This window comes from Fonticula alba, assembly GCF_000388065.1.
Source record: "Fonticula alba strain ATCC 38817 unplaced genomic scaffold supercont2.7, whole genome shotgun sequence".
Lineage (NCBI taxonomy): Eukaryota > Rotosphaerida > Fonticulaceae > Fonticula > Fonticula alba.
The window spans coordinates 1574022-1596124 of NW_009242977.1; the positions used below are offsets into that span (position 1 = coordinate 1574022).

Genomic DNA, 22103 nt, shown 5'->3' on the forward strand with positions numbered 1-22103 from the left:
CCCCCCCCCCCCGCGCATCCCCATGACCACAGGGCTTCCTCCGCACTCCGCAGACCATCGAGCGCTTCAAGCAGCTGCCCACCCCCCCGGGCCAGCCGTCCATCCTCCTGCAGTACTTCGGCATCCTGCTGGAGCGCGGCCAGCTGAACCGCTTCGAGTCCATGGAGCTCGCCCGGCCGGTGCTGCTCCAGGGCAAGAAGGAGCTCCTGGAGAAGTGGCTCAAGGAGGACAAGCTCGAGTGCACCGAGGAGCTGGGTGATGTCGTGCGTCAGCATGACCTGAACCTGGCCCTGTCGGTGTACCTGCGGGCCAATGCCTCCAACAAGGTCATCGCCTGCTTCATGGAGCAGGGCCAGTTTGCCAAGCTCCTGCTTTACGCCAAGAAGGTCAACTACCAGCCGGACTACCAGTTCCTCCTGTCGACCATCCTGCGCTCCAACCCGGAGAAGGGTGCCGAGTTTGCCGGGCTCCTGGCCAAGGATGAGGCCGGCCCGCTGCTGGACCACGAGGCCGTGGTCGATGCCTTTGCCTCGTATCACCTGGTGCAGCAGGCCACCTCCTACCTGCTGGAGGTGCTGAAGGACAACCTCGAGTCTCAGGGGCACCTGCAGACTCGCCTGCTGGAGATGAACCTCCTGGGCGGGCACCCGCAGGTGGCCGACGCCATCATCGGCAACTGCATGTTCACGCACTACGACCGGGCGGCCGTGGCCCAGCTGTGCGAGAAGGCCCAGCTGTACCAGCGCGCCCTGGAGCACTACACCGACATCTACGACATCAAGCGCACCATCGTCCACACGACCCTGCTCCAGCCGGAGTGGCTGCTCAACTACTTTGGCACCCTGTCGGTGGAGCAGTCCCTGGACTGCCTGCGTGAGATGCTCAAGGTCAACATGCGCCAGAACCTGCAGACGGTCATCCAGATCGCCATCAAGTACTCCGAGCAGCTGACCGCCAAGAGCCTGATCGAGATGTTCGAGTCCTTCAAGTGCTCCGAGGGGCTGTACTACTACCTCGGGTCGATTGTCAACTTCTCCCAGGAGCCGGAGGTCCACCTGAAGTACATCCAGGCCGCCACCAAGACCGGGCAGCTGAAGGAGGTGGAGCGCGTTGTGCGCGAGTCCAACTGCTACGACCCGGAGGCCGTCAAGAACTTCCTCAAGGAGGCCAAGCTGAGCGACCTGCGCCCGCTGATCATCGTGTGCGACCGCTTCGACTTCGTCCAGGACCTGGTGCTGTATCTGTTCAAGAACAACATCCAGCACATCAATGTCTATGTGCAGAAGGTCAACCCCAGCCGGACCCCGGCCGTGGTGGGTGCCCTGCTGGACCTCGACTGCGAGGAGGCCTTCGTGCGCAACATCATCAAGACCGTCACCGGGACCTACTCCTTCGAGCAGCTGGTCGAGGAGCTGGAGAAGCGCAACCGCCTCAAGCTGCTGAATGCCTTCCTCGAGCAGAAGGTCAGCGAGGGTTCCACCGACCCGGCCGTGCACAATGCCCTGGCCAAGATCTATGTCGACAGCAACACCAACCCGGAGGCCTTCCTGCGCGAGAACAAGTACTACGACAGCCTGGTGGTTGGTAAGTACTGCGAGAAGCGCGACCCGTACATGGCCGTGCTGGCTTACGATCGTGGCCATTGCGACTATGAGCTGATCGATGTGTGCAATGAGAACAGCCTCTTCAAGCAGCAGGCCCGGTACCTGGTCCGCCGCCAGGACCCGGCCCTGTGGGAGCATGTGCTCAAGCCGGATAACACCTTCCGCCGGCAGCTCATCGACCAGGTCGTGCAGACGGCCCTCATCGAGTCTCAGAACCCGGATGAGGTGTCGCTGGCGGTCAAGTGCTTCATGGCCGCGGATCTGCCCAACGAGCTGATCGAGCTGCTGGAGAAGATTGTCCTGGAGAACTCCATCTTCTCGGAGAACCGCAACCTGCAGAACCTGCTCATCATGACCTCCATCCGGGCGGATCACTCCCGTGTCATGGAGTACATCCAGAAGCTGACCAACTACGATGCCCCGGACATTGCCAACATCGCCATCCAGAATGGCCTGTACGAGGAGGCCTTTGTGGTCTTCAAGAAGCATGATGTCCATGCCATGGCCGTCGATGTGCTGCTGGATTACATCAAGTCCATTGAGCGTGCTTGCGAGTTTGCCGAGCTCGTCGACGAGCCGGAGGTCTGGTCCAAGCTCGGCCGGGCCCAGCTCCGCGCCGACCAGATCAAGGAGGCCATCGACTCGTACATTCGCGCCAACGACCCGACCAACTACACCGAGGTCATTTCCTGCGCCCAGCGTACCGGTCGCTATGAGGACATGATCCGCTTCCTGCAGATGGCCCGCGTGACCCTGCGCGAGGCGCACATCGAGTCGGAGCTGGTCTTCGCCATGGCCAAGACCGATCGCCTGGCCGATCTGGAGGAGTTCGTCAACAGCCCGAACATTGCCCAGGTGCAGGTTGTCGGCGACCGGTGCTTCGAGGAGGGGCTCTACGAGGCGGCGCGCATTCTCTTCAACAGCGTGTCCAACTATGCTCGTCTGGCCCAGACCCTGGTGCACCTGAAGGAGTTCCAGGCCGCCGTGGATGCCGCCCGCAAGGCCAGCTCCACTCGCGTGTGGAAGGACCTGCTGCATGCGTGCGTTGCTTCGAAGGAGTTCCGCCTGGCGCAGATTTGCGGTCTCAACCTGATTGTCCATGCCGAGGAGCTGGACAGCGTCATCCGGCTGTATGAGAACCTCGGCCACTTCGACGAGCTGATGGGCCTGCTGGAGGCCGGTCTGACCAATGAGCGTGCTCACATGGGCATGTTCACCGAGCTGGCCATTCTCTATGCCAAGTACCAGCCTGCCAAGGTGATGGAGCACCTGAAGCAGTATTGCGCTCGGGTCAACATCCCGAAGGTCATCCGCGCGTGCGAGACCGCTCACCTGTGGGCCGAGCTGGTCTTCCTGTACATCCGCTACGATGAGTTTGACAATGCCGTGCAGACCATGATGAGCCACCCGGCCCAGGCCTTCTCCCATGCCCAGATGAAGGACATCCTGCCGAAGGTGGCCACCATCGAGCTCAACTACAAGGCCCTGGCCTTCTACATTGAGTACCAGCCGCTGGCCATCAATGACCTGCTGAGCGTGGTCAGCTCGCGCATTGACCACTCGCGTGTGATTGCCCTCTTCCAGAAGAACGGCCTCATTGCCCTGGTCAAGCCGTACCTGGTCACCACCCAGGCCCTGAACCTGAAGGTGGTCAATGAGGCCCTCAACCAGATCCTCATCGAGGAGGAGGATGTCGAGGCCCTGCGCAAGTCCATCGACACCTACACCTCCTTCGACAACATCCACCTGGCCCAGCAGCTGGAGAAGATGGAGCTCCTGGAGTTCCGCCGTCTGGCCGCGCATCTGTACAAGATGAACAAGCGCTACCAGCAGTCTGTGGAGCTGTCCAAGCAGGACTCCCTGTACCGGGATGCCATTCTCACCGCGGCCGGGAGCCGCGATTCGGCCGTCGTCGAGACCCTGCTGCACTTCTTCATTGAGAAGGGCGACCGCGAGTGCTTCGCCGCCGTGCTCTTCTCCTGCTACGATCTCCTGCGCCCGGATGTGGTCCTGGAGCTGGCCTGGCGCAATGGCTACATGGACATGGCCATGCCGTTCATGATTCAGACCCTGCGTGAGTGCACCACCAAGATCGACCAGCTGGAGACCGCCGAGCGTGAGCGCGCCGCCCGCGAGAAGGAGCAGCAGACCTCCGAGGCCCAGATCTCGATGGCCGCTCCGGGCCATCCGCTGATGCTCACTGGCCCTGGTGGCATGATGATGCCTCCGGCCCTGCCTGCTCCCCCGGGCATGATGATGGCCCCGCCTCATGGCGGTGTTGGCCACCCTCAGATGGGCGGCCACCCGACTGGGTTCTTCTGAAGGGGGCCGGAGCATGCCGACTGTGCGCGCGCGTACGCGCGCGCACACACACGGCGCCCCCTCCTCCCCCCCGGCGAGCCAGCGAGCGAGGCCGAGACAGGAGCGCGTGCGGAAGGCTGGCGAGCGGCCTGGAGCCCGCCTGTGTGTCAACATCTGTGAGAGCTCCCTCTCTCCTCCTTTCTCCCTCTGCCCCTCTCTCTCTCTCTCGCTCTCCTGTCGCCGCCGTCGCGTCCCCCTTCTCCCATCTTTCCTACATCTCCCCTGTTTTTCTCCTCTTCTTCCGGAACAATGTTGTGCAAACCCACGCCACCCATTTTTCGCATTCCCCTCCCTCCCTCTGGGGGGTCTGGGTGTTTCTCTTTGGCCCGGCGGCCACGCGACGTGGGGGGAAAGAGGGCCAGCGCCGGGGGGAGGTGGCCGAATCTGACGTGTTTCTTCTTGTGGTCCAGGGGGGGCGTGACCGGGCAGGAGGGACGGTGCCCTGCCAAAGCATACCCACGCCGGGGCGCACCCCTGCAGGACCGTCATTCACACACGCGCCCCCCTCTTATTTTTTTGCTTTCCTCACAACTACAAAGCTGGGCGTCTTCTTTTCAGGGCAAAAGTACATTTCGTCGGAGGGAGGGACGCAGAGGGGGAGAAGAGAGGAATATATAGTGTACACATGGGGGGGGGGTTGCTGCGACGGCCACTTTTTTTGGGCACGCGCGCGCGAATGGAAACAAGGACAAGGGGGAGGGGAGGAAGAGGAGCTGGGATGTGGCTTGGCGAGAGAGGGAGAGCAAGCGGGAGGGGGGAGGACACAGGTGTGCGATGGGCGCACCCCGGCAGCAGCAGGGGCGCTCTAAGTGTGCATCTCTATCTCGAAGCCGTCCGCCGGCGTGCCCGCCGTTGCCCGGGGCCGGGGGGAGGGGGGGGGGGGGCGAGACGTGGTGGCAGGGGGCCCTGTGTGTGTTCCCCCTCGGACACGCTCTCGATCTCTCGATCTTGTGCAAGACACAGAGCATGACCAAACCAAAGCAGGCGGCCGGGCGCGCCGCGCCATCACAGAATGACCGGGGCATTGTTGTGCGCGGTGCGCTGGCGAATGGCCTGCGTCTCGATGCGGGTCTTCTCGGTCTTGAAGGCGGTGGTGGTGGCCTTCTTGGTGGCGCGGCGGACAGAGCGCTGCTCCTTGATGGCCTTCTTGCGGGCGCGCTTCTCCTCGGGCGTCTCGTCCCGGGGCCGGGCGGCGACCGCGGGGCCCGTGTCGTAGCTGGCATAGTAGTCCTCGTAGTCATCGCCGCCATCCTCCTGATCGTAGCCCTCCTCGGCGGCATAGTCATCGGGGTAGCTGTCAATGGCAGCAGCAACCGGGGCGGCCGACGACGGCGGCTGGTCGACCGCCGCGGCGGCGACGGCAGCACCCCCCTTGCGCTGGGACGACTCCTGGCGAGCCTGGGCCCGGAAGTGCTGGATGTTGCGGAAGCCACCGATCGGCACACCAGACCGGCCGATCTTGATCTTGATGGCCGGCGCCGGCGCCGGCGCCAGGCCGAACCCGGAAGACGACCGGCCACCACCGAGGCTCTCGACCGAGGTCATGCGGCGCTGCTGGTGCCGGGACTCACTCAGGACCGACGGCCGGTTGCTGATGTTCGAGTAGGTGGAGAGGATACTCTCGCAATCGAACTCGGCCTCCTTCTGGCGCGGCTCGACCTCCACCTCCTCATGCTCATCCGGCAGGTTGCCAGACTCGTCCACGGTCTCGGCGTACTTGGTGATGTAGCGCGCGACGTCCTGCTGCAGGAGGGCCGCCGAGGCGGCGGCAGCCTCCGGGGAGATGGCGGACTGCTGCTGCTGCTGCTGCTGGGCGCCGGTGGCCGGGGACTCGGCCGGAGCCGATGCCGAGGCGGGGCCCGGGGTCGCCATGGCCTCAAGGGCACTGCCGCGCAGCCGCTCCAGGCCGACGAGACCCTTGTCCGCGGCACTACACAAGGCACACAGGGGGCGAGGAAAATGCAAGAGAGCGGCATGCAGCCCCGCGAACATGGCGCGTCAGCATGGAGAGAAAAAAGACAGAGACGCCACACGCGCGAGAAAGGGGGAAGGAGAAGCAGGCCGGCCGGAGGGCAGCACGACAGAGGGAGGGAGAGGGGACTTCCCTCACGCGGGCTGCGCCACACGCCAACGGGATGCCCTGGCGCCCTGTTGCCGCCGCCTCTCTCGCGCATACACGCACTGCTCTCCAGGATTCAATTCTTGAATGGAACAGAGGACATGGAGAGGAAAGAGCGCACACGCGGAGAGAGAGAGAGGCGGACACAGTGCGCTCCCGATCCCGGGCAGCGGCGGAGCGCGCCGCTCTCCCCCCCGCTGCCGCGCCCTCCCCGTCAACCATGTGTGGACGGAAAAGAAAGCCCACACCGCAACCCGGGCCCCGGCCCTGCCCCCCCCCCGCGCCCAGCAAATCGAACGCCCACCACACCCCCGCCCTCGGCGAATGAGGGTGAAAGGAAAAAGCACGCACGCCTTGCGCTTGGCCGTCAGGAACTCGTCCAAAATCGACTCGTAGCGCGCCATATCGGCGTGCCCCATGACCGTGGGGTCTTCCTCATCCAGCTCGCCGATGTCGCCGACATCGTACTCGTTGAGCAGCTGCTCGAAGCGGTCATCGAGGAAGCGGAGGGACTCGGTGCGCGCCAGCGAGGCCGATGTGGTCGTCATGACGGTGCGGCTGTCGAAGTACCGGTCATTGTCGCCATCGGCGAAGCGCACCGAGCGCCGGGCCGGGTGCCGACCGCCATCAAAGTCGAAGTCGCCATACTCCTCGTCGTCGTCGAACTCGTCGTCGTCGAACTCATCGCTGAAGCCCAAGTCCGAGCGCGAGTCATGGCCGGCATTCACGGAGCCAGAGCCATCCTCATCGCTGTACCCGCCGCCGCTGCCATGGGCGTCCAGGTCCGAATCACCGCCGGGGTAGTACTCCTCCTCGCCGTGGATCGGGTTGCCGAACTCGTCCACATGATCGGCCATCATGAGCCGGCGGATCTCATCATCATCGGGCATGGCGCCGGGGCCGGTGGCGGCGCGGCTGGCCTTGGCCTCGGCCCGCTGGCGCGCCCGGTCCTCGGCCGTCGGCTTGGCGTCGGCCTTGGCGAAGAAGTCATCCTCGAAGTCCCCGTCCACCAGGTACTCCTCGTCGTCCAGGGCTTCCAGGACCTCGAGGATGTCCTCGCTCAGGTCCGGCCGCGGGCCACCGACGGAGCCGAGCTTGCCGTAGGTACCGAGCTCCGGCACAAAGGCACCCCGGGTCTTGGCATACTCGACCGCCGAGTAGGACGCCGGCAGGATGTCGCTCGGGAGGTTGAGGCGCTCGACCTCGGCACGAGTCAGGGCCGCACGATCGCCGCCGGAGCCCGGGGCCGCGCTGTCACGCAGAGTGAAGCCGCCATCGCCACGGACGCGGGTGGGCTCGGCGCCCTTGGCCGCGATGAACACAGCCCCCGGGCCACCAACCATCGGCCGGAGATGCTGCATGTAATTGTAGTCACGATCATCGAAGAAGATGCCGTACTTGGCCGCCTCACCGGGGACATGGCTAAGAGGGGGGAGAGAGAGAGAGAGGAAGAAGTGTGAGTATGAGCAGGGGGGTGGGAGAAAGGCCAGGGGAAGGGGGGGAGAGAGAGAGAGAGAGAAAGAGGAGAGAGCTGGGCGTAAGATAACTAAGGAAGGCCCGTTTGTCGGAGCACGGATGCCACACGGCCCCCCATGAAGGGAGGAGCGCGACACACGGCCCACCACAAGGACCGAAGACCTTCCAACTCAAATCCACGCAACCCGGAAAGGCCGAAGGCGCCGTCAACTTAGAACAAGAAGACGCCGCCAGGCCGTGGGATCCGGGAATTAATGTCCCATCGAAGTAACGAACCGCTGGGTGGGTGGTGGCGTCGACGAGTCGTCGACACCTCCCAGACGGCCCTGACTATTCAATGGAGCAGGAGAAGGAGGGGAGGAGATGGCGAGAAGGGGGACATTCAGGCGCGAGCGGGCAAACATACCGCCGAACGGGCGCTCGGTCACGGTGGCGGCGCGGGGCCGCCAGGTCGTCATCATCCCCATCGGGGTGGGCATCCGGGCCGTCGATCTCGAAGTCCGGCTCAAAGGCCTCCTCCTCGTCGTCATCGAAGTCCACGCCGCCGAGACGCGCGATCAGATCGTCGTCAAGCTCCCCGTCGGAATCCAGCAGATCCTGCTCGTCATCGGAGCCGGCATACCTCGAGGCTGCCTCGCTGTCCAGCTCGGACAGGCGCTGGGCATCCTTCCGGCGATTGCGATTGCCGGACACCACCGGCACGAGGACGCGCTCCGGGGCATCCACATCATGGTACAGCGGGTCGTGGCTGTCGCGATGGACGAGCGAGAAGGTGATGCCCTTTTCGCGCTTCGGTCTCGGGCCCTGTCGTGGTCGGGCAATCGCGAGGGAACAAGGCGCCGGTCAGTCAGCGTCAAGCGGGGGCAGGAGACAGCGGGGACAGTGGGAAAAGAAGACCGGCCGGCCGGGGGGCGCGAAAATCAAGGACGAACCATGGTGACGGTCGGGCTAGAGCGGAGAGGGAGAGGGGGGAAGGGAAGAAACAGACAGCAGGGACGCTAGACAAACAGGCGCCTGAGAGGGAGAGGGAGGGAGAGAGAGAGAGACGAGACAGCAGAGAGGAAGATATGTCCGGCTGAGGGAGGGCTCTCTGGAGGGGGGAGGGGAGAAATACGTTCAGAAGTGTACGGGGGGGCCCTTTTGCCGGCCCAGCGCGGCAGCCAGCCCCCCTGGGGGGATTTAAATATGCCCAGCGCCCGGATATCCCCCCTCCACGCCGCTCGGGAGAGGGGCGCCCCGCGCCTGCGCACTCGCACCCGCACTCGCACACACACACACACACACACACACACACACACACACACACTTGCACCAGCACACTCGAGCCCCCCGCCTGGGGGCACGGGCGCGGGTCGTCGGGGGGCACACGGCGGGCCTGGTGCACCCGGGCAGGGCGGGGGGGGAGGGGGGGGGGGGGGGCGCTCAGGCCCACGCGGCCGGTCCACGAGACACACACGCACCCCACCCGCACTCGGCGCCGGGGATGAAGCGCCTGTCCCCCGGGCCAGTGAAGGGCCAGGTCCCCCCGGCCCAGGCGTCGGCCGGCATGAGGGTGCGCCGGCCCACGCACCTCGGTCCACATGGGACAGAGCGGCCCAATAGTGGCCAGGCCAAAAATGCAACAGACGACTCTGGCCACCCGGCCGGCAGGGGGGGAGGGGCGAAAACGCGGCCACCCGGGGCAGCGCTCGGCATGAATGGCACACAAGGTCGCAAATGCCATTGCGCATTTCGAGCATTGCGATCCCACGCGACCTTCACACTTTCGGTATGCCGAGGCCCGCCATTTTTGCCTCGCGCCATGTGCCAGGTGGAGCACGCCCCCCCCCTCGGCCCGGGAGATCGGTCTGATCCCCTCTACGCCCCCGGGGGATGCCCTGTCCCAGGCATCTGGTCGTGAAACGGGCCCCGAGGGCAGTCCACCAGTCAGGGACAGGTGCCCCCCTTTCCCCCCCCCCCCACCCACCTCAAACAACCCCACAAGGGAGTCCGCCCTTGTGGCCATTCAGCCTCCCGGAATCGCGCAAGCCTCTCCTCCCCTCCCCCCAGCTCCTCCTCGTCCCGCTTGCCGCCTTCCTTGCCATCAAGATGGCCACCTCGGGGCTCGCTTCCATCCTGGAGGGCATCGTCCTCTCCAGCGATGTACAAACTCTGGTTGCCTCGATGGAGCGCCAGTTCGCCGAGTCGCCGGACCTCTTGGCCGCTCCAGGGGCCGAGCTCTCCTGCGAGGATGCCTCCCGCATCCGGACCCTCTTCCGCGCGGCTCAGATCATCCTCCCAAAGCTCCCGGCCACTGAGCAGGTGCGTCCCATATGCCCATCCGCCTTGCCCCCCCCCCCCCTTCTCGCCTCCTAACTCTCGCTCTGTCCATCTCCCGCCTCGGCCGCGCCTGTAGGCCGCCGTTTGCCGCGATCTCCTTGTGCGCTTCGTCATGCCGGCATTGCTCCTTCGTCGGGCCGCCTTCGAAGCGCTGGCCCCCTTCCTGGCCCGGCTGTCCTGGGCATTCCCCGCGCACATGGGTCTCCCCCTGTTCCGCGCGGTGGTTGCCCTGCTGGAAAGCTACGCCAACTCGGCGCTTGACACCCTCGCCTGGCCGGCCGCCTCGGCCGGGGCCATGGACACCGTGGCGCCCTTCCTCCAGGAGGCCATCACCCGGTGCCTGGTTCCAGCGGCTGACCTTCTGGAGGCCACCCCGGCCCGTGCGGCGACCGCCCCCGCCGGCTGCGACGCCGATCAAGTCCTCCGCGTGGCGTACATGCTCAACTCCCTGGTTGTGAGCGCCCCGGCTGCCGGTGCTGCCGTCGACTCGGCCTCCGAGGCCGATCTCCTTGACCACCTCAGCCAGACCCTCCTGCCGATCGTTTGGGCCCTCTGCGACACCACGCACCAGCCCCTGCTCAAGTACCTGTGCCAGCACATCATCCCCGGGCTCCAGCGCCTCGGGACCCTGGCCCCAGCCACGGTGGTCGATTTCTCCTGGCAAACGGTCATCCATCTGGCCGGCCGTGAGCAGGCCTTCACCCGCAATGAGGCCATCTCGCTGATGGCCAATTTCATTCCCCGCTACATTGACCTTGGCACGGTCGACGGCGACACCGGCCGGAGTGTCATCCAGTCGGATACCATGCGCGATTTGCTGACGGTACGCAGGCATCCGCACATACGCCCCTGCCTCCCCTTCTCGGCCATGGTCACCCACTAACTTGCCGGTCTTTCGGCCCGGCCCCTCCCCTCGCTGCAGTTTGGCCTCCTTTCCGAGGACTCGCTCGTTTCCAAGCGCAGCATCTACCTGCTGGATCACATTGTCACCCATCTCAACAAGAGCGGCGCCTTCACCCATGAGCAGAGCCCCAACTGGATCAGGTACCGCCCATCCGACACATTCCCGCACATGTGCCCCCATCTCGTGCAAGTCCCCCCCCCCCCCCCCTCCTCCCTCTGTTCTCCTGACCCCAAACCATCTAGCCCTGGCACTCCCATCTCCGAGGCCGCCGCCCTGTGGGAGCGCTTCTTCCTGGTGTTCAACACCTTCAATGAGGCCACCCTGCACCTGATCCTTCCCCTGCTGGCGTACCTGCCGCGGCTCATCCAATGCCTGCCCCGGTGCTGGTGGGAGATCCTCCTGAAGATGCTGCTGGAGAACCGCAACCCCTCGGTCCGCCGGAGCGCCTTCCTGCACATCTTCCAGATTCGGCTGTCCGCCAGCCAGGCGGTCCCCGACCAGGCCGAGTACTCCGAGGCCCTGAGCACCGAGATGGCTGCCACCATGTGCCCGCAGTTTGCCGCTCCGGCCAACTGGGACTTCCTCTTCGGTGCGCGCACGCATCCCTTGCCTGCCGGGGGTGGCCCGCTCTGCGCTGCTTTTCCCTTTGCCTTTCCCCCCCCTCTCTCTCCCTCCCTTCCCGCACTCGCCAGCAGCAAACTCACCACCATTTGACGCGTGGGACGGGGGAACAAAAAAAACGAAAAAAAAAAAAAAACAATTGTCATAACCCCGCCCAAATCCAGACCACATCCTTCCGCAGCTGAATGACGCGTACTTCCGCAACCGCGGCCTGGGGACCTTGGTGTCGCACTTCGGCGAAATGTTCACCGACTTCCTGCTGAACTACATGGCGGCCCAGACGGCCCCAGGCCAGCAGGCGGACTTCTCGCGCCAACTTCTCGGGGCCGCCTGTGCCAAGCACGTTCAAAGCTCGGCCGCCCTCTATGTCATCCGGATGTTCTCCTCCGATCGGCTGCCATCGGCCGGGTCGCTGAACGCCTGGTCCGGCCAGCAGATCCACATGATTGCCACGCAGCTGGCCGATCCCTTCTACAATACCACCCCTCGCAAGCGCATGCTCCTGGAGTGGTATGCCTTCCAGGCGGTGGCCCAGTGTGTCGACCCGCGGGACATGTGCTTCGGCATCTTCACCGACCTCCTGGCCACCATGGAGTCGGATGCTCTCTTTGTCGAGGGTGGCCCGGTGGCCACCAGCTTCACCCGGTGGATGGTCAGCCATTTCCCGGGCCTGGCCCCGGCTGACCACCTGCCCGAGGACCGCCCGCCGGTGGACCTGGACAGCATGCGGCCCACCAACCGGGCGCCCGTGCTGCTGGAGCGCTTCTTCGCCGAGCAAAACTCCTACGCCAGCCTGCCCGCTCATGAGAGCGCCTTCGACGACCTGTACGGCCAGCATCGGGCCCGTGCGCGCGGCTTGGCCCGGCTCCTGGCGCTCCTCTGGTCCCCGGTGACCCACCACCATCTGTCCAATGCCCTGGCCCGGCATTACACCCCGGAGGCCGTGGCTCGGCATCCTATTCGCGCGGCCCTGCTGGCCGCCTGTCTGCTTGGTCAGCAGCAGGGCCAGGGCCCGGTGGCCCGTGGTGTCGGGGCTCTGCTTGCGGATCCGGTCATTGCCCTGCTGGAGCAGCTCCTGGCCACGGACCCCGCCGGCCAGCTGCCCTTCTACCTGAACCTCGACGAGGCGGTGATCGAGGCCACCGAGGGGGCGCTGGCCGCCCCGGGGCTGGGGCTCGGCCCACGGGTGCTGGGCATCATCCTGCCGCAGCTTCGCCAGCATGCCGGGCCGATGCTCCGTCGCCAGGCGGCCGATCCCAGCTCGGAGGGCGAGTCGCCACTCCCGCTGCCCGATGTCGTGGGGCCCGGCCAGGCGTCTGACTACTCCCTCGCAACCGCGGCTCGCATCGCCGCCTGCACCCAGGCCCTCGGGGCGGCGGTGGCGGCTGCCGTCGGGGAGCAAGCCATCCGCCCGGTGGACCTGCTGCAGTCGACCGATGTGCCGCTGGTGGCAGCCTTGTGTGCCGGGCATCTGCCGCGCCCAACCAACGAGCCGGCTTTGGCCGGGGATCGCGGCGCCATGTGGCACGTGGTGCAGAAGCGCTTCTTCACGGCCAAGTGGCGATGCCTGGCCGGGCTGGCACCGGCCCTGGACGGCGACATGGCCACCGTGCATCGGCTGCTGAGTCGGTGCGCCGCCGACATCCCGCTCATCTATGCCCTGGAGTCGGTGCCCCTGGTCCAGGCCCTGAGCCGCATGCTGGATGTCTGCCGGCAGGTGGAGCTCCATGCTGGGGCGTCGGAGCGGACCGTGCCCGCCGATGTTCTGGCGGATCTGGTTCGCTCGGCCACGGTCGCCGTCCAGGAGGTCATCAGCCATGCCCGTCAGGCGCGGCCCCTGCTGGAGGCCTGTGCGGACCTCTGCTTCCATCCGTACCTGCTGGCCGATCCGGACTGTGTGGACCTGGTGTCCGACTCGATTGACCTGTTCTTCGAGCTTGGGGAGGGCCGGGCCGGCCTGGCCAACCCCATGGCCGACCGGCTGTTTGCCTTCTGGGCCGGCCAGCCGAAGATGGCCAACATGATGACCGACCCGCCGGTGCACCCGGGTGTCATGGCTGCCATTCGCCAGGCCGCGGCTGCTCCCCCGGTGGCAGAGGGCCCCCTCGACACGGGGGGCCCGGCCCCGGCCCCGGCCCCGGCCCCGGAAGCCACCCTGCAAAATATCGACCTCTACTTCGACCACTTTGTTCGGGGCCTGCTCTTCGGCCCGACGCGCAGCCGTGGTGGGCGCATCGAGCATTCGACGCAGGAACTCCTGGACCATGAGATTCGGCTTCTGGCCCCGGGTGTGCAGGAGCGCCTGTATGCCGCCGGGACCCTCTGGCCCAGCGTCTTCGACCGGGACTCCATGTGCCGGGCGCGCTTCCTTTCGCTGCTGGTTCGACTGCGACCGGAGGTGGAGCATGAGCGCGCCTTTGCCGAGCGCCTGGCCGCTCGACTGCTGGAGCACAACTCCCCGCCACTCGGATCGGCCACGCGCTACTTCGACAATACCCCGGTTCACCGGCATAAGATTCGCCTCTGGCAGGCCACCCTGGTTCTGCTGGATCTGGTCACAGCCGAGCCGGTGGCTCGGGACATTTGCTCCCAGCTGACGACCATTCTCTCCAAGTTCGAGAACAGCATGGGCGTCCGGAACCTCATCGAGTGGGGCTTCATCCGCCTGCTCCGCCGCTTCCCCGGCATGATTGAGGAGTTTGTGTGCAGGTACGTGCACTTTTCAGCCCCGTGGCTGCCACAGGGCAAGAGCATCTTTTCCTGTGTGTATGTGTGCGCGCACTTTTTTTTTGTCCTCCCACTCACCCCTGCACTCCCATCTACCAGCCTCTACATGGACTACGCCGCGCGCCCGCAGCAGGTGTGCTCCATGTCGAAGGTGCTCTTCCAGTCGTGTCGCCTGGCCGCGCACTCCCTGCCGGCTGACGAGCACCTGGCCCTCATGGTCCGCGCCATCTCCGTCATGACCCCCTGGCAGGTGTCCAACAACTATAGCATCCGCTTTGTGGCTGTGCACACTCTGCAACAGCTTTACGCTCTGGCTCTGTCACTGTGCGCTGCTTTGTCCGCCGCCCCCCCGGAAAGACCCCCCCTTTCGCCTTTCGAGCCGCCTCTCCCACGTGAACAAGATGAGCCCCAGTGATGACTCTAACTGCCACGCACTTCCCCCTCCGTTGGACTCCCTCCCCAACGCAGTGGCTATGAGAAGGCCTCCCTTCCGGCCGATCCCTTCGCCCATTTCACCTACAACAACCCGGAAATCGAGAAGCATGTGGCCAAGCTGCTGGAGGACTACTTCTATGGCGAGTTCGATGCCCAGCGGGACTTTACCCTGGACTTCATCTTCAATCGCTTCATCTTCCTGATTGGCACGGCCCCGGATGAGTCCATCTCTGGCGTGCGTATCATACTTGCATTTGGTCCATCTGCGCCTGCTGCATCGTCGTCCTGGATATCCACATGTGTCCGCATCTTCGCCTGCTCACGCCCTCTCGTCTCCACCTCTCCCTCTCCACTTCGCTCATCTCCCTCGCCCGGCCAACCACCAGGCCTCCTTCTGGATCATCGACCCCCGGCCAACAACCACCGTGGCGTCCATCTTCGGGGAGGATTCCTGCACGCCGCTGCCGGTCCTGCGCGGCTTCGGTGGCGATGCGCCAGATCAGGCCTTCGAGGATGCGGCACAGGTGGCTCCAGCGGCCGGCGGGGCGGCCGACCTCGGCACCAACTTCCAGCGTAAGACCATGGCCCCGTGGGAGTTGATGCTGGCGGCCGATGTGGACCAGGCGCCGATTCTCTCCCCGACGCCGACCACCCACCGTGTCACTCGGGATCTCATTGTCATTGCATCCCTGGTTGACAAGGCCCCGAACCTGGGCGGGCTCAGCCGGACATGCGAAATCTTCGGCGTTCGCCTGCTGGTGGTCCGGGACATTCGCGTTCGCTCGCAGGCGGTCTTCCGCTCGGTGAGCATGAACTCCCAAAGCTGGCAGCCGATGCGCGAGTGCGCCGAGGAGGACCTGGCCACCTACCTGGCTGAGCTCCGTACCGAGGGCTATTCCCTGGTGGGTCTCGAACAGACGGCCGACAGTGTCATTCTCGGCCGGCAGACTCTGGCCGGGCTTCCCTCCAAGCGCATTGCCCTGCTTCTGGGCCGCGAAAGCGACGGCATCCCCCAGCACCTGATCCCGATGTTGGACACTTGCCTGGAGATCCCGCAGGTCGGCATGACTCGGTATGTAATGCTGCATCGGGATCTTCCCGGCGTTGTTGCCCTTTTCCTTTGCTTTTGCTCCCCCGCCGTGTCGCCCCTTTGCCGTGTCTTTGCTGCGGGGACGCCTGGCTCCGGAGTATGTGTGTGCTCATGTGCTGACCCCCCCCCCCCTGCGTCCCCATCATCCAGCTCTTTGAATGTGCATGTCAGCGGCGCGATCGCCATTTGGGAGATCACCCTGAATAACTACATCTCCACTCTGGCCGCTGCGGACATCATGGACGATGAGGATACCAACGCCACCATCGGCACGGTCGCCAGTGATGATTGAGACGCACCTGCTGCCTTCTGTTCTCCGTGAGCCATGTCTGCCTGGCCATCAGGCAGACCTGCCCTGTCCTCCGCTGTGACAAAACAACACCCCCTCTCGCCGGGCATTGACGATCCCCAATGAGGGCAGGCGAGAGGGATGACACAAATAAAGACCCCCCCTCAGGCCCGGCGTGATTTTGCACATTTTGCTCTATTCATCCTCCTCCTCACAGATAAAGGGTATCCCACGTCGGCGACAGACAAGACGTGCATTCCGCCGGAGAAAGGGCAACTGCCGGGGGTGGGAAAGGGCCACAGCTCCCCCGAACAGGACCCCAGGACGAGGGGACTTCCGCCGAGCAGGCCAAAGCATGGCTCCAATCAGCTCGCGGGGTGCTGATGCGCCCGTCCCGGCGCTCAGCTGTCGAAGAAGATGCAACCAGCGGAGGTCCAAGCAAGGCCGGAAGCGGAGTGCCCGCTCTCGAGACGTGGGGCTGCTGCTGCCGGCCACCAAAACCGTGGTTGTGGCTCCCGCCTGTGAGGCCTGCTTTGAGGCCTCCACCAAGGCCACCACCTCGACAGTGGTCGGTGCTGGGGGGGCATCCTGCAGGAGCTCCTTGGCTCGGGCCAGTTCTCGAAGGTATGCGGCCTCGGAAATGCCCCGGGACTGGGCCTGCGCCAGAGCATGGCGGTCAAACTCCGCCACTCGCCGGTTAGTCTCCTCGACGGCGGCCTTTTCCTTTTCGGCTGAGCTCCGGGAAAGCCGGGCAAGGGCCCGAGTTGCCTGGACAGCTGCTTGCGCATCTCCGGCTGCCACCGCCAGGTCAATGCGGATCTGCAAGCCACTCGGGCGCTTTGGGTAGAGATTTTCGGCCGCCGTGCGGGCCAGATACACTCGGGTTTGGGCCCGCGCCCGAGCGTCCCAGGGGGCGTGTTCCAGGTACTCACGCATGGCCCGCGCACTGCGCAGGCGCTCCCCCGCGTGGGTGTAAATCGACAAGCCGGCCCGGCGCAGGAGCTGGGCCTCGGCATCGGCCGGGGTAAAGGCCCGGACCGAGCCCTTCGGTCGGCCACGACCACGCTTGACTGGCGGAGCAGGTGCCTCGGTCTTAATCTCGGCCTGGGGGTGTGGAGGCTCGTCGAAATGCGGACTGAGGGGATTTGGGTCGGATCGCATGATGGAACCACCGTGTCCGGCCCCGGGGGAGCTGGATGGCGGCTCGGACTTGATGGTGACCGGAGCCGGATTTGGTGTTTGATCTGAATAGTGGATCTCCGACCGAGAAAGGTCGAAGAAGGTATTTCCGGTGGCACTGGTGGAATCCATTGAAGATTGTGCAGAAGGGCTTTCCATCCCGGGGCCAAGGTGGACAGGTGGCTGCTGCCAGCAGCTGTGTGACAAGCGCAGGCGCTTTCTGTGTGGAGGAAACATCATACGGAGGGGGGGTTAGATCGAGCGAGAACTGACATTAAGAGACGAACGAGCCGTACCGTGCGCTCGACTCCTCAGCTTTCATTGCACTTTGGGGTGGGGTGGGATGGGGTGGTGGGAGGAAGTACGGGGGGAGTGAGTGGTTGAGTGAGCGAGCGAGAGAGCGAGAACGAGAGAGAGAGAGAGAGAGAGAGAGAGGGAGAGAGAGAGAGAGAGGGAGAGAGGAAGAGGGAGGGAGAGACGAAGAGGGAGGGAGAGACGAAGAGGGAGAGAGAGAGAGAGAGAGAGAGAGAGAGAGAGAGAGAGGAAGAGGGGGAGAGGGTTGAGTAGGAGGGCGGCGAACGATCGGACAACCACCCGGCGGGAGAGGCATCGATGGCGCAGTGGGACCGGGTAGAACTTGGGACCGGGACAGCGGATGAATGGCCATCTTGATCGGAGGAGAACTGGCTTCCCTTCTGTATGGCGAGCCAGAAAATCGGGATGCCAGGATTTTGAATTCAACGACGGTGCGCAACACCCGGGGACATGCATGCGCGATCTGGTGGTTAGCGGCATACGAGGACTGCCAACTGAGCGGGGCATGAACCCTCTCCCCACAGGAACAGGACCGGGGGGGGGGGGGGGGGGGCCAGAGACGCGGCGGGGCCGAAGGCCAGTGCGAAGGCAGTACAGGATCCCCCCATTTATGACGGTCCTGCTGGATACTCAGACAATATCAGAACACGCCCGCCCCCCTGCCGATCGTGCCTGCGGCCGGCTGGCGTGGCGTGTTCGTCCTCTCGCCCCCCGGTGGGCTCCTGCGACGCCCGAGAAGAAGACGCACAGCAGGAGGGGAAATGTGCGAGGGTCTCATGCCGATGACAGGGTGCCCCCGGGGGCGGATACCCAGGATACACACACACACACACAGGCGAAGGGGGAGGAGGGTTCTATGAATGTATTTTGGACATGGCCGCCAGCGGGCACGAGGGAGGGGAGAAAGACAAGCAAGAGGGGTGGTGGGACGTGTGCATGTGGGGAGGGAGACCACTCGAAGGGGACGACGGGGAAGGAAAGGAGGGAGGAAGGGCCCCAGGGGGGGGGGGGGAGGGGGGGGAGACAGAGAGACAAGGCGCATATCGCCGAGCATGGGGATTGCCCGGATTTTCCTCCGCGGCCCCGAGCGCTCTCCCACGCAGCACGCGAGGGGAGACATCAAGGGGTTAGATGACAAGGGAGATGTTACGCTGAGCGTTGCCATTGTAATCATATGCCGGCGAGGAGGGGATCTGCGGCATGATGTCCGAGGGTGGGTGCTGGACCGGCTCGTCGGCGCCGCCGCTGCCCATCGGATCCAACGGGAAGTCGATGGAGGCATTGGGCGGCGGTGTGGAGGAGTTGTATCCCCCGCCGCCGGAGCCCCTGCCATTGGCGGTGCCATCCTTGCTACCACCGATGCCGAAGCGGCGGAAAAGGTTCCACCGAGAGGGCTTGGCATCCAGGCGGTCGCGCAGGCCCTTGCCAAAGTTCCGCGCGCAGAGAACCGACGTCACCAGACTCAGGAAGATCATGACCAGACTGAGGGCCGCGAAGAAGGACAAGAACTTGCCGGACCCCTCGTACTTGGGGTACTGTGAGGGCGAGTGGATCCGGACAATCTTGTAGGTGAAATAGCAGACCGCCAGCAGGAGGCCCAGGAACCAAAAGGCCATGACGTAACGGTTTTCATAGCGGACCTGCGAAGGGGGGGAGAAGGAGGAGGGGGAGGAGGAGGAGGAGGAGGAGGAGGAGGAGGAGGGGATGATGTAGATGGGAGGTGGTTAGATACAGGGGGGGGGGAAGTCGGGCAACAGGCCAGAGGGTGGTGGTAGGGCTGGGCGAGATTCGTACCGCGTAGAAGGCCAGCAGGAGAGCCACGAAGAGGCCCGGAATGGCGAAAATGGTCAGGGCAAACTCGACGTTTTTGATGCGCACAAGGACCAGGAACTGCAGGCCGAATGCGATGAAGAAGAAGAAGTCCAACTTCAGCAAGACGATGAAGGTCTGGTACAGGCGGAAGATGGACTGGATGGCTGGGTCGGCCCCCACACGGCGGTAGTTGGCCCAGTCGAACTGCGAATAGAGCCGGTAAGCCCAGTAGGCATAGAAAATGGCCAGCAAAGCCAGGATGATAATGGTGGACAGGAGCGGCGGGAAGAGGTGCGTCTGGAAGTTGATCTTCGTCGGGTCGACAAGCAGGTTGTCATTGTCCAGGGCGATCATATATGCCTCACGGATTTGGAAGAACTGGAATACACTGAAAGTGAAGAGACACACGACGAAGATCGAGTGTGCGATCACCTGGATGACATTTTGGTTGAGGGCCTATAGCGGAGAGGGGGGGGGGGGGGAGGGGGGGGGGGAGGCGAAGGGAGGGCCCCCCACCCAGGAAGCCAGGCGGCCCCCGCATGGGACGGCCCCCACCATTATCCCCTACCAAGAAAACGCAGACCGGAGCGTCTGCCCCAGCATGCGGGACCGGAATTCCACCGGGGCGTTCGCTCCTCCCTGCACCGTCGCTGGGGAAAGAAATCAGACGCCTCCAGCGCTGGGAGGGCAGGGAAGAAGTGAGTGCGTGGCGCCTTGGGGGGGTTAAAACAGGCGGCCCGGTGCGGCAGGCGAAACACTGGAGGGGGATGACCAACGAACCGCATCGACAGCCAAGTACACTTGGAACACTTGGGAGAAGCAGAAGATGAAGAGATACAGGACAATGCTCTTGCCGCTGCCCTCGTTGACATTGTTGTCGCTGGTGTCGATGAGCTTGGCGAAATGGACTCCAATCACCGCCTCCAGGGCGACGATAAGCACCATCTGCAGCAGACTGACCGAAATCCAGGTCCAGCGCTGGGACGGCAGCTGGAGGGAGCAGGGGGGGGGGGGGGGACAGAGGGGCAGGCGTAAGGCGGACGCATGGGCCGAAGGACACAGGCCGGTTGAGCGGGGGAGGCAGCACTGGGTGATGAGGATCGCGCGAACGCACCCATTTCGTTGACTTCGCCGTGGCGATCACGTCGCGGGACATTGCGAATTGAGGAGGGGGGATCGGGCGACCGGTGGTGCACGCTCAAAACGGGCAGCAAGAGGGAACTGCAAGCCGAGGGGAAGGAGGGGTGCCTCTCTTGCGCCGACAAGAACCCGGCCGAGAAGCGGAAGCGGGCAGGAGAGAGGGGCGTGCGAGGACCAGTCGAAAGGCGGGGCAACACGGAGAGGAGGAGGAGGAGGAAGGAAGGAACCCGGGGTAGTAGGGGGCAGGCAGATGGGAGAGACTGCTCTGTTCGGGGAGGCCAGACCCGGAGAATGCGAGGAGGACAATGAGGAAGTGTGGAAGGGGGGAGGGGGGGGGGGGAACGGGAGCAGCTTGCCTCACCCTCGGGGCGCGAGGCCTCCAAAGCCTCTTTTGGGCCTCCTGGCAGGAGGGTGGACAGAGGCAGGCGGAGACGAGACGCGGGACGGAAGCGCTGCTCGGGCGAAATTGTGTCCCGGCCTCCTTCACCCGCCCCCCCTTCCCCCTCGTCCTCTCGGCCCGCCCGAACAAGACGTGAGGAAAAACGGGAGTCTGGGCCCCTCGAAGGGATGGGGGAAGGGGGGCCGGGGCGCGATCGCTCCGGATCCCCGGCTCTATGGGTGTCGCACGCGCGGCCAACTATGGGCGCGCCTTTTCCGGCGTCTCCGCCCCGGACGCCGGCATTGTCACAAGGACGGCCGTGCACCGAGACCCGAGGTGCGGAACTCGCGGGGGCATCCGGCCGGAATCTAGCGCTGGGCCTCGGGGTGGAGGGGGGACACGGGGCCCCTTGGCGTCCTTCAGCCCACTGCGGCTGCGGCTCGCGAGGGAAAGAGTGGCCGGGCTGCGTGGGCCCGGTCGGAATTTTCGTCACAGGCATGGGCCTCCTTCCGGGGCGCCAGAAGAGGAGCACCGCCAGCACAGGCGGGGGGGCGGGGGAGGGACGGCAGGCGCCGCACCAAGGGCCCCGAGCAGGAGGACAGGCCTGACGCAAAGAATCCACACCTTAGCCTCGATGCTCAAAGAGGCAATCAACGCGAAGCCCACCACGGCGCCCCACAAACGGGGTCGGGCTATGGCTGGAAGCTCGGCCGAGAATATGTTCCCCCCCTCCGGCCTCTGCTTCGCCAGGCCACTAGCCATCCCACATCCGCCGGGCCATTACTCGGACCGCCACCCGCCTGGTCGTCCAAAAACGAACCTCCGGAAGTAGGGGGGGGGGGGATACTCCACCAACAGCCACCAGGCGCAGGGGGCTGGGCACAGGGATCCTGCGCTCGGACCTCGGCGGGAACAATGAAACCTCCCCCCTCAAAACGGGCGACAGGGGGGGGGGGGGGGGGGGGGGGGGGAGCGCGATGCACCGAACCGGACATACACGCCCCCCGGCACACCCGGGCATCGGAGCGAATGCAGATTGGCAATGAACCAGCACACGCCTGAGGGGCCGCTCGGGAGCGACAAGCCGCAAGTCCTGCGGTAGCGACACACCGCTGCCTGGGGACTTGGTGCTCCGGCGAGGGAAGGGCCCCCCCACGAAGGCCGGGCCTCGCCCTCGGTGCCGATCCTCCCCCGAGCCCCGGGGGGAGGGACGAGAAAAAGCCCAGACAGCGGTCCACGCGTACCGGCTCCGGGCATCAAAGCCCCGACATATGGGGGATACACCCCCGCCGGGGCATGATTAAGCCTCCGACGCGGGGCAGGCACCGAGAAG

The 22103-nt window shown here is 65.0% G+C and overlaps 5 protein-coding genes across 6 annotated transcripts in view; 2 read left to right on the forward strand and 3 right to left on the reverse strand.

The window, feature by feature from the left end:
- H696_04536 (clathrin heavy chain) overlaps positions 1–3972 on the forward strand; it is a 6461-nt gene extending 2489 nt beyond the window's left edge. Inside the window, exon 6 of the mRNA XM_009498416.1 lies at positions 33–3972. Within this exon, the coding sequence (XP_009496691.1) occupies positions 33–3926 (3894 nt within the window). The 3' untranslated portion in view covers positions 3927–3972. The remainder of the gene's footprint in view (positions 1–32) is intronic.
- A 998-nt stretch (positions 3973–4970) lies between these two features.
- H696_04537 (hypothetical protein) lies at positions 4971–8691 on the reverse strand (the record flags this gene model as incomplete). Its single annotated transcript, XM_009498417.1, has 4 exons — positions 8493–8691; positions 7967–8364; positions 6436–7506; positions 4971–5895 (listed from the first exon to the last, which is right to left on the reverse strand). Exons 1-4 carry the CDS (start codon positions 8493–8495, stop codon positions 4971–4973), a joined length of 2397 nt encoding a protein of 798 aa, XP_009496692.1. The 5' UTR covers positions 8496–8691.
- A 903-nt stretch (positions 8692–9594) lies between these two features.
- Positions 9595–16123, forward strand: H696_04538 (hypothetical protein). The gene is made up of 9 exons (XM_009498418.1): positions 9595–9861; positions 9956–10702; positions 10802–10923; positions 11026–11372; positions 11569–14113; positions 14231–14455; positions 14600–14801; positions 14953–15638; positions 15807–16123. Exons 1-9 carry the CDS (start codon positions 9649–9651, stop codon positions 15946–15948), a joined length of 5229 nt encoding a protein of 1742 aa, XP_009496693.1. The 5' UTR covers positions 9595–9648; the 3' UTR covers positions 15949–16123.
- Position 16124: 1 nt separating this feature from the next.
- On the reverse strand, positions 16125–17805 carry H696_04539. 2 transcript variants are annotated; one of them, XM_009498420.1, is made up of 3 exons: positions 17716–17805; positions 17421–17450; positions 16125–17344 (listed from the first exon to the last, which is right to left on the reverse strand). In XM_009498420.1, exons 2-3 carry the CDS (start codon positions 17444–17446, stop codon positions 16141–16143), a joined length of 1230 nt encoding a protein of 409 aa, XP_009496695.1. In that variant the 5' UTR covers positions 17447–17450; positions 17716–17805; the 3' UTR covers positions 16125–16140. The 2 variants fall into 2 exon arrangements, with proteins under 2 accessions (XP_009496695.1, XP_009496694.1); XM_009498419.1 differs by having other exon boundaries at positions 17705–17805.
- Positions 17806–18442: 637 nt separating this feature from the next.
- Positions 18443–20729, reverse strand: H696_04540 (hypothetical protein). Its single transcript, XM_009498421.1, has 4 exons — positions 20366–20729; positions 20032–20241; positions 19234–19707; positions 18443–19079 (listed from the first exon to the last, which is right to left on the reverse strand). The coding sequence occupies exons 1-4, from the start codon at positions 20405–20407 to the stop codon at positions 18567–18569; spliced, it is 1239 nt and encodes a 412-aa protein (XP_009496696.1). The 5' UTR covers positions 20408–20729; the 3' UTR covers positions 18443–18566.
- Between the last annotated feature and the right edge of the window lie 1374 nt (positions 20730–22103).